Source organism: Pleurodeles waltl, chromosome 7, assembly GCF_031143425.1.
Source record: "Pleurodeles waltl isolate 20211129_DDA chromosome 7, aPleWal1.hap1.20221129, whole genome shotgun sequence".
NCBI lineage: Eukaryota > Metazoa > Chordata > Amphibia > Caudata > Salamandridae > Pleurodeles > Pleurodeles waltl.
Window position 1 is genome coordinate 966,032,315 of NC_090446.1, and position 15,018 is coordinate 966,047,332.

General features: G+C 44.8%; 1 protein-coding gene across 1 annotated transcript in view; it reads left to right on the plus strand.

Moving 5' to 3' along the window:
• Positions 1 to 15,018, plus strand: part of CCDC40 (coiled-coil domain 40 molecular ruler complex subunit) — a 447,448-nt gene that overhangs the window by 134,692 nt on the left and 297,738 nt on the right. Inside the window, exon 11 of the mRNA XM_069199714.1 lies at positions 13,748 to 13,869. Within this exon, the coding sequence (XP_069055815.1) occupies positions 13,748 to 13,869 (122 nt within the window). The remainder of the gene's footprint in view (positions 1 to 13,747; positions 13,870 to 15,018) is intronic.

A 15,018-nucleotide genomic window follows, 5' to 3' on the forward strand; every position in this document is an offset into this window, starting at 1 on the left:
CCTAGCCCATACGTATTTCATGATCATGGCCTGCACTTCAGCAAAGAAGGTAAGCAGAAGGACAAAGTGAAAGTTTTTCAGGGTATACCAAAAAATCTAGGAAGTATGATAATCTTCAAAGGAATTATGTTCTTTTCATTACGGAGAGAGGCAATGAGACCCAAGCCTCCATGTCTTTTCACATACACTACATCACACAGGTAATATTTTCTCACTCTGATCACATGTTACATGGAAAACCAAATATTAGAAATGTGTTGTGGCCACACGTAGGTGGGAACTAGAGACCTATAGCGGCAGAGGACCCGGAAGAGGAATATTTGTGGATTTGTGTTAATTAACATTTATCCCAAAGGCATCTCCATATACCTGGAGAATCTCCATCAACCTTTGGAAGGAGACCTGCGGATGTTGAAGAAAGATAAGCAGATCATCTGCATATGATGCTATCTTGTCCTCAGTCCCATTAGACCAGCAAAATACCACCATTTGGGCATCACGCCAGACCCATTCCACTAAGGGCGCTATAGTTAAGGCAGAGAGAGGTGACACACTTGTCAGGTACAGCAATAGTTAAGGCAAAGAGAGGTGACACTCTTGTCAGGTACAGCAATCAATGGAGAATGAGGAGGACAGTATATTGTTCTCCCTGAATTGTGCCTCTATAAGCTTTATATAAAGCCTTTTCCTAGGTGTTAAAGTGGGGGCCTGTGTTAAGTTTTTTCAGAATCTGGAAAATGAAGGGCCAATACACCATGTCAAATTCTTTTTGGTAATCAATTGAGACCAGGGCTACCAGGCCTTGGAAGTTAGAAGCCCTGGCCAGGTTGACATGGACTTGTCTCAGGAAGTGTCTTGTGTTTCCTCTGGGCTAATACTGTTTTTCTCTTCATGGACAAAAGTCTGTATTACCTTATTTAGTTGAGAGGCAGATATTTTGGCAAGCAACTCTATCTCAACACTGAGTAATGAAATAGGTTGTTAAGATGACTACTTTTCTGGTGGCTTCCCCAGCTTGAGAATAGTGGTGATTGTGGCCTTGGTGAGATCTGGTGGGAGAGAGGCCATCAACTTTATATCACCAAACAGACTTAGCAGATGTGGCAACAGAAGAGAAGAGAAATTCATTAGAGTTTCACAGGAAAACTGCTAGGACCACGCATATGCCAGGCAGCATTTCTGCAACAGCTGCCTGTCCCTCCTCTAGTGTAATTGGTTGGTCAAGCTATTATCTTTCATCATTACACCTCTATTATCCCGACCGAGTCTCCATGCTCATCAAACATGTATTAGAGCTAAGCTGCCCTATAGTCTGAGATAATTTTAGTTTCCTCCCTTTGGGACAGCCAGTGGAGCAACTTACTTGTTTTGTTACCAAATTAGTATACCTTATATCTAGACAACGTCTAGGGTAATTTAGCTGTATCTAGCAATTTGTTTTTTATCATCTGGCATAGCTACATGAGACCTCTATCTTCCTGTCTGATCAGTGTATCCTGAGCCTGCGCTTAATAGACAATATTTTTTTTTTGTCTGCAATCTCTTGCTCCCTGTGTCTTTTCCTTCCTCTAATGCATGAGAAGACCTGCGCTCGAAGCACAGGTGTGAAAATGTCCCACAGTACATCCAGGGAGGCAAATGAGGGGTGAATCCAAGTCAAAATACTCAGTGATTATATCCCTAAGGGGACCTACAAATGCTCCATTCCTCAACCATCATGCATTACTACACCACATCCCCTTAGCAACCTACTGAGGATGGGACAATTGCACCTCCACTGGTGCTGGCTTGATTGGTCTCTTGGGTGGATCGATGCCTCTGTAGTGACACCTAGGTGCATTGCTAGGATAAAGATGTATTTTAATCGTGAGTGGCACCTATGTGGAGTCAAGTGTGTACTGCTGTTCGTTTGGATGCTACGGGTGCCAAGCATCCTCCAGATCCAAGGAAGCAACACATTTAATGAGGACTTAGGGTCTGACAGTCTGGGTGGGTGAAACTGCATCTAATTCTGTGTCGTAAACTGCATTATATTCACCTCCTCTAATCAACATGTTCACTGGTGCAATAACCCAAGACGGAACCACAGCATTCATTATTGATCCAGTGTAGTCTAAGTGGCATGAAGAATGTCACAAAGATCTCAGCCCAATGTGATTTTATTAATTAGTGAATGCCCTTATCTTCTTACAGATTTGCTCGATACCAACAGTTCCAATCAAATTAATCAATTCTTCCTTTGTCAAAAACTCATGCCCACTGGTGCAATCAGGTGCACTGGTGTAAGGTCTTCTGTGTTATTTTAATGAACCATAGTCTGGCGATGCATATACACAGCATAATATCCATGGAACGCCCTCTAACATCCCATCTTGCAGTATGAACCTGCCCATCCTATCTAAGTGGGGCTTAGACACCACAAAAAGGAAGGATTTATGTAGCTGTACTGTCACATCTTGTAAGCCTCTAGCAAACCAAGCATGATAGACCCTACTTTAACCATATCCGCCTAGAAATCTGCATTTAGTTCCCATTAAATTTGTCTTGTGAAAGATCAGCTGCTCAGGGCCATGTCTTCTAATGTAAGAAATTACCTTTTGATTTTATCAAGTAGCTCATTGACGTTCCAGGTCATAAGTTAATACCAGCTATATCAGTGCTCTGTGGTCCTCATCTTTCAAGTGTAATTAATCAAATATTAGATAAAGTGCAATGAAGTTTCCTTCTGCATCGCTCATAAATGTAAACAAACCCCACTGACTAATCCCCAACTCCTCCTTTCCCGACACTTCCTTCTTAAAATCATCTTTTCCTCCTAAACCTTTAGGAACACACAAAGCCCAAATAACCTAGAATCAAGCCTATTATCACTGCAGTTAACTCTATATAAGGTTCACCCATGATGTATGATGTTATGACATATAATGTCAGGTAGAGTTGATAATCCCTCCATCCTTATCATCTCACTTGGAGGGATCGCCATTCTTATCCGTGGAGACCCGTCCTATGTCCCCCCACATTTCCACCTAGAGATTGGGGCATCCTCTGTATTTTTCAACTCCTTCAGGAGTGGTGCCTCTTGGTCTACCTCATCAAGCTCTCGTCTCCTCTCCAGGGCATGTCACTGTCACCCCGGTGTGCATGGGCCGCTCCTCAACCCCTTCCCAAAGACAGTCTAGATGATAAAAACCAAAGCCTTTCTCTGAAACATAACCTTTAGTTTTGTGTTGTACAGCCCAATGTATTGTGCTTCTGTTGCTCAGAGTTTCATTCTAATTTGATCAGAAGTGCTTCTCTGTTGCTACACCCTTCTGGAAGAAAAGGATTTTATAGTAGTATTGACAGATTTCACACAGGCCTCTCACCTCCTTCAGTATTATGTCACAGTCTCTAAAATTTAGGAAGTGGGTCTTTAAAGGTTGCAAATGGGCACCACTTGGAGGCTCCGGGAGGAGCGCTCAGTGTCCCCTTTTTATCTGGAAACAGGAGAATAACTAGTCCACCTGCAAGAAAGTCCATAGCCAGTTCTCCAAGGATTTTTCCAGTTGCAAGCCTTCCGTCCCCTCAGGGGCACTCACAAACTGAAGATTGTTTCTCAATGAGCAACCTTCTGCATCCTCCACCCAGGCCACCAGTTCACATGGGGAGCTCTGCAATTTACTCACAGTCTGCAGCAGATACCTTGCCCTGTCTTTCATTGCAGAGATGTGAGTTTCAGCCTCTGTCACTCGTCCATTCTTATTATGGAGATCTTGGTGAAGGTGCTCCGATCCTGAGTTCAAGGGTTTATCGAGATAACTGCATTGCTTCCAGGATAACGTCCATTCCTGAAGAGGCCCCAGCCCCCATATCGGTCCCCTTGGCCACCACCTTGACTGCATGTATTAGAGGCCTTGGAAATTTGTCCATGCTGAGACCCTTGTCCTTTACCATTGTAGTACAGAAAATACCAAGGGATCGACCCACCATACCCCAGTCAGGGTCAGCATGAGTGGTTGATGGTGCGGATCCCTCTTGCAGCTAGTAGTACCGAACTTCTGTAGGTATAATCAGATAGTCACCTACTGCGCAAATGTTCCTAGTTTTCTTACATGGAGACAGCATGTGACACTGGCACCAGCATAGCTCTCAGCCTTCTGACCCACATTTTGACCACTTTTAGAATCTATCTGTAGGTCTTCTGCGGTGTTTTAGCAAAGGATGTGCCCCAGCAGCAGACACATGGTCTTCCCTGCACCACAAGCTACAATCACCCCCAGTCCTGGATGGCAACCTCAATATTTTCCAGCGTGAAGAGGGATAGGGAGGTGAGTCCCCTCACCAAGTAGAGTCAGGTATTGCCCCTTGTTCGTTAGCATATGCAGTTTGGGGTCAGTAGGTGCAGTAGGTGTACACTATCTGTGTGGTGATCACAGAGCTCAGATCATTGCAGGGAGGTAATCCCCATATCTGGGTCAGATCTACTATCTAGCAATCTCTATACAAAAATTCACTCAAGGGTGCATCTCCACACTTTGGAGTGTTGGGAGTTTCCCTTTCCTGTCTTTCCCCCAAGCCACCCTCCTACTGCCCCCCCACCCCGCAGCACATATTTCCAGCGTACCCACCTGCACCAATGTCTGCTGGTGCAGGTGGGTATGCTGCGTTGCGCACCAGAGGCCCGCTTGACACTGCCAAGATGCAGGTGTCCTTCCTCGTCGGTTGACGATGGGAGGCCTGGAAGAGGCAGTCCAGGTGCATTCCGTATTTGGGGCCCTAACACCCCACAGACTTGAGGGACGTCACTCACCAGAGCCAAGGATGAGCCGGGCAGGCCCCACCCAGAGCGCCACCACAGAATTCTGCTGTGCCTAAGGGTACTCGGTGTGTTTCCCTTTCTGTGGCAAGTCTACATCGCAGCAAAACTCTCATGCTCCTCCCATCCATTAGGGCGTATGCTCTGCTCCACAATCCTGCGGTTTACTACTTCACCTCAGTTTCGGCCTGGGAGAAACGTGACCACTATTTTTCACGCCCTGGCTCAGGACAGCATAACGCCTCCCTTCCAGCAATACACCCAACTAATCCAACGGATTGTTCACGGTTGTCACTAGCAGGCACACTAGAGTTTCTTTAAGTATAGATTTGATCAGTAAGAATTATTTCCGTCATGTCCGATTATAGATGGGGGTCTCACGAGCTGGGGCTCAACACATGCTTTCGGCTATCTTACCTTATGGGGTAATGCCCCTCCCAAGTTAACATTTTTGCGTCTAACTCCGTAAAGGCTGCACATGCCTCTACTATATTGTCAAGGTACTATTAACAACTGTGGAAAATATCACACCATTTCTAGAAAAACTGTCTGAAGAAGGCCAGATGCAAGCAAAGGCAATACAGAAGGAAGGGTTAAAATACTTCTACAGCCCTTTCACATTCATCCGTGGGGAGATTCAGCCAGATTGGTGACACAGCAGTAATGAGACATTAACAGATGGCTCCAAGAATATCTTTCTGTTCTGACCTTTCTGTCACGCGCCACAAATTCTATCCACATTAACGGACGTACCATTTGATGGACAATATATTTTTGGGAAACAGGTGGATGAAACTTGTTAGTCTATTAAAACAGATACAGAGACAGAGAGCGAGAAACACCTATATTATATGTATAGTATAGACAAAAAAGAGCGTACATTTTTGGCAGATCAGATAACGTGGGGTTACGAATCCCAGATCACCTATTTACAGCCACAGAAGCAGCAAAGAAGCCAGAATAACATACCAGGACAAAGGTGAAGAGAAGAAAAGTCCTCTCACTTTAAAGACAAAGGAAAACAGGACTGACTTGATTTGACTCTTTGCATCCTCTCTGGCCCTACCAGTGGGAGGTCGGAACAATTCTTTAATATTAAATTGTAAGTTGATAATTAAGGCCCCATGTTTTATGGTATTTATTTTTTGAACATTTCTGTCTACATTTATCCATATTTTTCTTTTGGCTATCGTATTTGAATGTATCCATATTTATTTTTGTGATTTGTGAACAGATGAGGTGATAACTTGTATATTTTTGCATTTATTTAACGGATAAATTTGCACTCGTACTTTAATGCCTGTCAGGTTTTAGCACATTACACAGCCAAAAATAATAAACCCACAGTAAAAATAAAAAACTATAGTGTGATAGCACATATACGAGTTGCGATATGCAGTAATGTAAGCAAATGTCATTGAACTTTGTAACTCCCCATGCTGCCAATATGTACAGCTATTGGCCTCAAAGTCATTAACCTCATCATGGTACGTCACTCAAAATAAGCCAAATTATCTGTATTTTCCCCTTTTTAAAAATAAATACAGAAAAGACAATATTTTCTGTCTGTATTTATCTGTGAAAATCAGTAACAACGGAAAACAGGGAGCCCTAATTATAATATAGTCAGCTGGGTGCTTCATGCTCACACCGTTTAGTTCACAAAAACCTCCTGAAAGTCCACAAAGAAAGGAGAAGCAAAAAAAGAGTTAAACATCAAGATTCTCAGGCTTCCGCAGAAAGAGGCCATCGAGGTGGTGCTCACTCTTCAGAAAGGACATGGTTTTGCTCCAGATTATTTATGATACTACAAAAAGCTAGAAACTGCCACCCAGCATAAGATCTGTGGACTGCATGAAATATTTATAAGAATGAGGTTTATGTGTAGTCAGGCTTAGCAAGATCTTCTACTTTATCAAGGAGGGCAATTTCCTAATCTCAATGAACACAGACGATGTGTATTTCAATAAGCCAGCCAACCCAAGCCACATAAAATAACTGCATTTTATGGTGACAGGACAACACTTTTCCGTCCAAGGAGTTGCCCTTTGGTCGCAACTCTGCAGCCTTGATTTTCACAAAATGTATAGCTCCAGTGCCAGCTTGCATGCATCAGAAAGGTTGTACGGCCTATCCATGCCACAACAACTAACTCATAAGAACAATAATGTTCAGCAAAGCCTGTGTAGTGTTTTAAACAACCATTCAGTTGATGTCCTCTATGGGCCTTGCAATCAATGTCAGGAAGGCTGTACACCGCTGTTCCAGAGACAGCATGTTTCTGGGTGCAAGAATTTTTACCAAAGAAGGGAGATTGTTTCCATCATTGGAGAGTAATCAAAAGATAATGTGTATATCAACTCTTAGTCATTCTCCAGCAATAATAACAGTCAGAATGGCTAAAGCATTATTTGGAAGCATGTCATCTTGCATCATACATTTTTAAAAGTAGACTGTTGAGGAGCAAATGTTGATAGAGTGGCACCAAATGAGTAGAGATTTACACAGTAGATGAGGAAAGCTTTGCAATGGTGGATGGATGGAGAGAACATTTTTAAGGCACATTTTCTTACCTCCCATTTCCAGTTATTCCTGACAACAGTTGCCTCCCTGTTGGGATCAGAGCTCATTTGCGGAATCTACTTGTCAATGGACTATGGTCGCAGTTGAAGACAAGAGTACACATCAATCTTCTGGTACTCAGTCTTGCTAGCTGTCAAAACTTTCTTACCGAAAGTGAAAAATGCCCAAGTGATGGACAGAATGGACAATGCAGCAATAATGTTTTACATCCACAAACAAAGAGAAGTCAGATATCTTCCATTATTTCGGGATTCCTAGCAACCCTGGAAATGAACACTCGGATACAACATGGAGGATTTGTTAGAAATGGCGTCACTAATTGGTAGTGGTTTGCACCCTGTCCAAGTATGGACCCTCACTCTAGTCGGGGTAAGGGAGTCACAGAGCTAAGATAAATCCTGCTCACCCCCTTGGTAGCCTGGCTCAAGTAGTCAGGCTTATTTCAGAGGCAATGCGTAAAGTATTTGTACACACATAGAGTAACACAGTGAAAACACCTCAAAAGTGCTTCAGACCAGTTTAGGAGAATAGCCAATATATATCTGAGTAAAACAAGGCAAAAATCCAACATACACAAGTACAGATATGAATTTTCAAAGATTAAATGTAGTATAGCTCCTAGAAACACAATAGCTCCATCTGGGCGGAGTCGCTTCCAACAGTCCGACGTCACTCACGAGTGAGTGCGGCCTGGCTGCAGACCCTGGTTACAGTACTTTTGAAAATGATGATGAAACAAAGACGTTGAACGCTGTTGAGGAGGTGAGGTGTCTCTGGAGCCAGTGCAGCATCGGTTTCTTACTGCCACCTGGCAGGTGAGGCATCGGTTCCTTGCTGCCAGGCAGGGGAGTTGAGGCATCGGTTCCTAACGCCTGCAGGAGAGGTGATGAGGCATTGGCGGCGAGGCTTCAATTCCTTATGACAAGACAGGATCGATGAATCCAGCAGTTCAAGATGTGAGGCGTTGACTTTGCGGCGTCGCAATCACACCTTGGGCCACAGGTGCTGCCGTTGAGTTGGGTGTCAGATGTCGTAACACGGCACAGGGGACTCACGCTGTGGCGGGACTTCGGAGGCACTGCAGCGGCATGGGGACCTGCGTTGCCGGTCGCGGTTGTTGCACTCAGCGGGGACCACGGCTTGGAGAGGGGCTCCGGTTCCGAAGTCGCTCTGGAGTTGATGTGCCAATTTCTTCTTGGTTGCACCAGAACTTACTCTCAAGGGCCCAGGACCTAGGATGCTTGTTTCTGGTCCAGGGAGGTCCTGGCTTGGCAGTTTGAGCTGAACTGTTCCCATTGGTAACAGTGTCAAGACTGATTTGCATATGACTGGATCCAAACTGGGGTGGTGTCATGAGCAAAGAAACAATGGATTAAACCCATATCTTTGTGACTGGGGGTGAATGTCTGCATTGTTCAGCATTCTGTCCATCATCTGTTCTCTTTGAGTTTGTCTCTCCAAATGGGAAGGGTATGCTCAGACGTGGGTCCCAGGCTCACTGCACCACGGGATTCAAGCTAGTCTGGCTGATGAAGGGTGATACCCTGAAACCGGTCATAGGATGCTTGTTTCCAGTCCAGGTCGGACCTCTCCTGGCAGTTCGGGCTGGACTGTTCCCATGGGGAACAGGGTCAAGACTGATTTGCATATGGCTGGGTCCAAACTGATGTGGCGTGGTGAGCAAAAAACACTATGGATTCAACCCTGATCTTTGTGATTGGGGGGGGGGGGGAATGTCTGCATTGTTCAGCGTTCCGGCCATCATCTGTTCTTTTTGCATTTGTCACCCCAAATGGGAAGGGTATGCCCAGATGTGGGTCCTGTGCTCACTGCTCCACTGGATTCAAGCTAGCCTGGCTAATGAAGGGTGATACCCTGAAACCGATCCTAGGTTGCTTGTTTCCAGTCCAGAGAGGACCTGGACTAGCAGTTTGGACTGGACTGTTCACATGTGGAGCAGGGTTGAGACTGACTTGCATATTGCTGGTTCCAAACTGGGATGGCACGGTGGACCAAAAAAAGATGGATTGGGATGTGGCACCAAGCAATAGCCTGTGGCTGAGATGAATTCAAACATTCTATCCATCACTGTTAGAAATGGGGTCTTTGGTTGGCAGTCAGGTTACCCCCTGTCCAAGCAAGGACCCTCACTCTAGTCAGGGTAAGTCACACACAGTCCAAATGATCCTGTGCCCACCCTCTGGTAGCTTGGCACTGAGCAGTCAGGCTTAACTTAGAAGGCAATGTGTAAAGTATTTGTGCAATAAATCATACAATACCCACCATATAGCACCCCAAAAATTCACCACACAGTGTTTAGAAAAATATATAATAGTTATCCGGATAAATGCAGGTCAAAACGATTAAAGATGCAGTAAGTAGATGTAGAGCTATCACTGAAAAGTGTCTAAAGTCTTTTAAAAGCAAACAAAGTCTCTTTCAAGCACAAAGTACCTGGTTTGCGTGAAAAATCTCCACAAAGGGCCGCAGAGGAGGAGATGCGTGGAAACAAAAGGGTGTGCGTCGATTACTCGGGCTGCACATGGCGATGCGTCATTTAGTTCTCACGCGGGGGCGGCTGTGCGTTGATTTCTGGTGCTCGGTCATGGATCCTCTTCGGGTTGCGGGATTTTCAGATGCCCCGCGGACGATGCGTGGATTTCCGGTGCTGCTAGGACAAAGTCACAGGAGCTGCGTCAATCCGGTAGGCGTTGCGTCAAATTTTCTACAGCACGGCAGGCGCTGTTTCAATTCCTCTCTGGAAGTCGGGCTGCGTCGTTCCAGCTCGGCTGTGCATCGATCCGGTGAGGCCGCGCGTCAAATTTCCGGTTGCTACGCTGGCGCTGCGTTGATCTTCTAGTTGCGAAGATGGGCTGCGTCATTCCGGTTTGGCATGTGGTGAAATTTTCACTGCGGTGCAGGCTGTGGGTCATTTATGTCAGGCTGTGCGGCGATTTTCGCTGCACAAGGAGTCCTTCTTGCAGAGATTAAGTCTTTTTGGTCCTGAGACTTCAGGGAACAGGAGGCAAGCTCTATCCAAACCCTTGGAGAGCAATTCTTTAACACATCCAAAGAGTAGCAAGGCACCAGGGCAACAGCAAGGCAGCAGTCCTTCACAGAAAGCAGGCAGATGAGTCCTCTGAGCAGCCAGGCAGGTCTTCTTGGCAGGATGCAGGTTCTGGTTCTCTTCTCCAGGAAGTGTCTGAGTTGGTAAGGGCAGAGGCCCTGTTTTTATATCCAAATGTGCCTTTGAAGTGGGGGAGACTTCAAAGAGTGGCTTAGAAGCGCAACAGGTCCCCTTTCAGTTCAATCCTGTCTGCCAGGGTACCAGTAGGGGGGGGGGTGTGGCAGTCCTCTGTGTGAGAGCAGGCCCTCCACCCTCGCAGCCCAGGAAGACCCATTCAACATGCAGATGTATGCAAGTGAGGCTGAGTATCCTGTGTTTGGGGTGTGTCTGAGTGAATGCACAAGGAGCTGTCCACTAAACCCAGCCAGACTTGGATTGTAAGGCACATAAAGATTTAGTGCAGAGAAATGCTCACTTTCTAAAAGTGGCATTTCTAAAATAGTAATATTAAATCCAACTTCACCAGTCAGCAGGATTTTGTATTACCATTCTGGCCATATTAAATATGACCTTCCTACTCCTTTCAGATCAGCAGCTACCACTCAAACAATGTATGAGGGCAGCCCCAATATTAGCCTATGAAGGGAGCAGACCTCATAGCAGTGTAAAAATGAATTTAGGAGTTTTACACTAACAGGGCATGTAAATCACATAGGTACATGTCCTGCCTTTTGCATACACAGCACCCTGCCCTAGAGGTTACCCAGAGCACACCTTAGGAGTGACTTATATGTAGAAAAAGGGGAGTTTTAGGCTTGGCAAGTACTTTTAAATGCCAAGTCGAATTGGCAGTGAAACTGCACACACAGGCCAGACAAGGTTAAGGGGCTACTGAAGTGGGTGGCACAATCAGTGCTGCAGGCCCAACAGTAGCATTTAATTTACAGGCCCTGGGCACACATGGTGCACTCTACTAGGGACTTATAAGTAAGTCAAATAGCACAATTGGGTATGATCCAATGTTACCATGTTTAAAGGGAGAAAGCAAATGCACTTTAGCACTGGTTATCAGTGGTAAAGTGTGCAGTCTAAAAATCAGCAAAAACAGTATCTCAAAAGTGGAGAGAGGCAGGCAGAAAGTTAGGGGTGACCACCTTAAGGCTGTCAGGTCTAACAATCACCTTATTGTTTTTGCATTTGCTGCCCTAAGTGCGCCTTGTGTGCCCAGACATGGGTCCCGGGCTCAATATGCCTCTGTATTCAAGCTAGCCTGGCTGATGAGGGGTGATACCCCAAAACCGGTTAAAGGGTGATAGTTTTCAGTCCAGGGAGATTTGGCCTGGCAGTTCAGGCTGGACTATTCCCATGGGGAGCAGGGTCAAGACTGATTTGCATATGGCTGAGTCCAAACTAAGTTTTCATGGTGGGCAAAAAACAGTGGATTGGGATGCAGCCCGAGTGATTGCCAGTGGCTGAGAATAATTGCATTCATTCCATCCATCACCTTGTTATTTTTGCATTTGCTGCCCTAAGTGCACGAGGTATGCCTAGCCGTAGTTCCCGGGTTGCTGTGCCACTGGATTTAGGCTAGCCTGGCTGCTGAGGGATGATACCTTGAAACCAGTCCCAGGCTGCTTGTTTCTGGTCCAGAGGGGATGTTGCCTGGCAGATCAGGCTGGACTGTTCCCAAGGCAAGCAGGGTCAAGACTGATTTGCATTTGTCTGGGTCCAAACCTGGGTGGCATGGTGGGCAAAAAACAATGGAGTGGGATGTGGCCCAAGTGATTGCCAGTGACTGAGATAATTCAAGCATTCCATCCATCACCTTGTTTTTTTAACAACATTTTTTCATTAGTGTAAGGCATGCATACGAGCGCACCAACCAACTACTGGAAATATACGAGGCTCCATGCTTTCTGTATGGTCTCTGGACTACTTTTTCTCTTTATTTCACTGCGCGATCGCGCTCGTTTTTTTCCCCACCATTTAATGTGGCAAAAAAGTCTAGTTAGGAGTTTACAGCGCTAATATCTCGCACTCGACGAAATGTGAGACCCGTTGCATTGCAAATGCTTGTTCCTTTTTGTCTTTTCAAGTGTGCCAGTTTTTTTCTGCCAGTGATGGACAAAAAACATACATTAGACTGTCTCAGCGCTAAGTAGGGCGGGCCTTTAGAGTAGTCTTTCTAACAGCAGAGCCAACAGGGGCTCTGCTGTTGGAAATATGACAGGTCACCTGATTTATAATAGAGCGGGTGGAGCTTCACTTTTGATACTGCTTTATTAATCCTAATTTGACCATGTGCATATATGAAGGATCATAGAAAAGTTACAAGTTAGAACATTTGTCTTACCTGCCTGTAACCACATTTCATCAGCATTCCTATCTTTCGTAGTCACTTGCGACCGACCCTTCATGGAGATGCATTAAATATACATTGTTTAGAAACTTCAAAAAACTGACAGTTGGAAATCTCTGGAAGGAGTTCAGTTCTGGATCTTTTCCCTGAATTTCCTGAAGTTTGGGCCACAAAATGATTTCGAGAGACAACATATAGTCTACAGCTGTTCTCAATGTTAATGAGGGTTTGTGTACACCGCTATATTAACATGAACTACTGAGGGTTCTCAGCCAAGCAGCGGGGATTATTTAAGAATATGAATGATACCGGAGCTGCAGAACCGTAGCTACAGCGAAATAACTATTTTATTTGAAAGCCCTGTCTGCTTTCTCTTTACAAGGTTGATTTACCCTTCCTCTCAATTGGGGTGTCTTCCATTCATCCCAATGCAAAGGCCATGCTTTCTTTCTCTTACCTTAGACAGGTCAGTCTCTCTGTCTTTCTCTCTCTAGCTCATTTTCTCTCTTTCTCTTTGTCTTTCTCTACCTGTGCCCTGGCTGTATCTGTTTTCTGTTGCCAGAATCGGCTGTCCCTTCCCTCGAGAACCTTGCTGCTTTCTCTCTCTCCATTCCCTGGCTGTTCCCTCACACCAGGTTCAGTCTGCTTTCTCTATCCAGGCCTAGTTACACTCTCTAAATCTTTCTCCTGGTACTGCCTTCCTTTCTTCCCTCCCCAATCTACCACCCTTCACTGCCCTTTCAATAAGCCCCTCTCACCAGGTCAACGCAAAACACTCTATCCAGGTCTTTCCAACTTTTCCTGTAGGCACTTGTTGCTCTGCCAAGCACTATTAAGCTGTGACCACTCCTTTCCACAAGCTGTGCCTGCCTTCCCAGCCCCTTAGTGTGCGTTCCCCGGAACGATTCTGCCTTTTTAGACCATCATTGTTCTCTGTTTTCAGGCATGTATGGAGATAGAGACCATCATAATGGAGAAACGGCAGCTACTTCAACAGTGGAACAGCAGTTTGATTGGGATGGGTCGGCGTGATGAGGCTTTCGCAGCCATTCAAGAGGCTCTCCGGTGAGGCTCAGCGTAAAGTAGGGGAGAATCTCAAATCCTTAAAAATATATCTCTATGCACAATTGTCTGTATATGCATGCACTTGTTTCTCCATGTGTGTGTTTTGCTGTATGTCTGGTTGTCATTTAAAAAAAAACACATGTTTTTGGTACTGTTAATTAGAGCACCCAATAGTTGGTACTGTTAATTGGACAACCCAATAGTTGGATTCTAGAACAGTATATAGCATAAAGTTTGGGTCCCAAAGAATTTGCCATCTGGCATTAAACATTTGTGTTATAGACTTGAAAAGAGTTATGCAAAGCCTTTATTCCTGTTAGGGCCTCTCGTGTCCCATTCACAATAAATCTGGAAAGAAATTGAATTAGTGAGGACTGACAAATAGAATACAAATTCTTAGAAAACAACATTGAGCTCTGGACATTAGCATTTAGAAGGATTTGGATTCTTATGGAATGCATTATACAAAGTTTATAGCATGAACCCAAGTTTGGAATTTGTGATAGTGATCAAAGGTAGAACTCTCAAACTTGAAAGTATACTTTACATAAATGTATGCAAACCACAAAAAATAGAAATGTGCTGCTTTTATAAAACAAACTGAGTTGAACTTGTCAAGTCGGACTTCAGGTTAGTGCAATGGTACGTATGTGATCGCTCTTATATTGAACACTATTTATATGAGGACCTCTGAACCTGGTCTTGGGAGCTACTTTTGGCTGCTGCAGCTCCACATGTGAATCTTCACAGAGCAACTAAAAACACACCTGTTCTCTGCCTTTCTCTCTTCAGGTTGCAACCCTTTTCTGCCCCAACCGATCTGCCTCCTCTTCAACTGCCATATATTAATAACTCCAACTATAGTACTCATTCAACTTCCATCCTATTGAACAGAATGACTCCATGTTCAACCTGTCGCTCGGTCTGTATCCCAGGTGAATTGCACCTGGCCATGGCCCTTTGGTGCTATGTCTATCCTGTATATAAATCGGAACTAAAATGAAAAAAATAAAATATGGTGCTTGTGTTAGTTCTTCAAGACGTTTGCAGAAGGTTATCTGATGATGGCTTGTTGCTTAATTGAAGTCTTCACACCTATCAAACACACAGGTCCACGACTTATGGTAACACTAAGTATCTTTCCTAGGC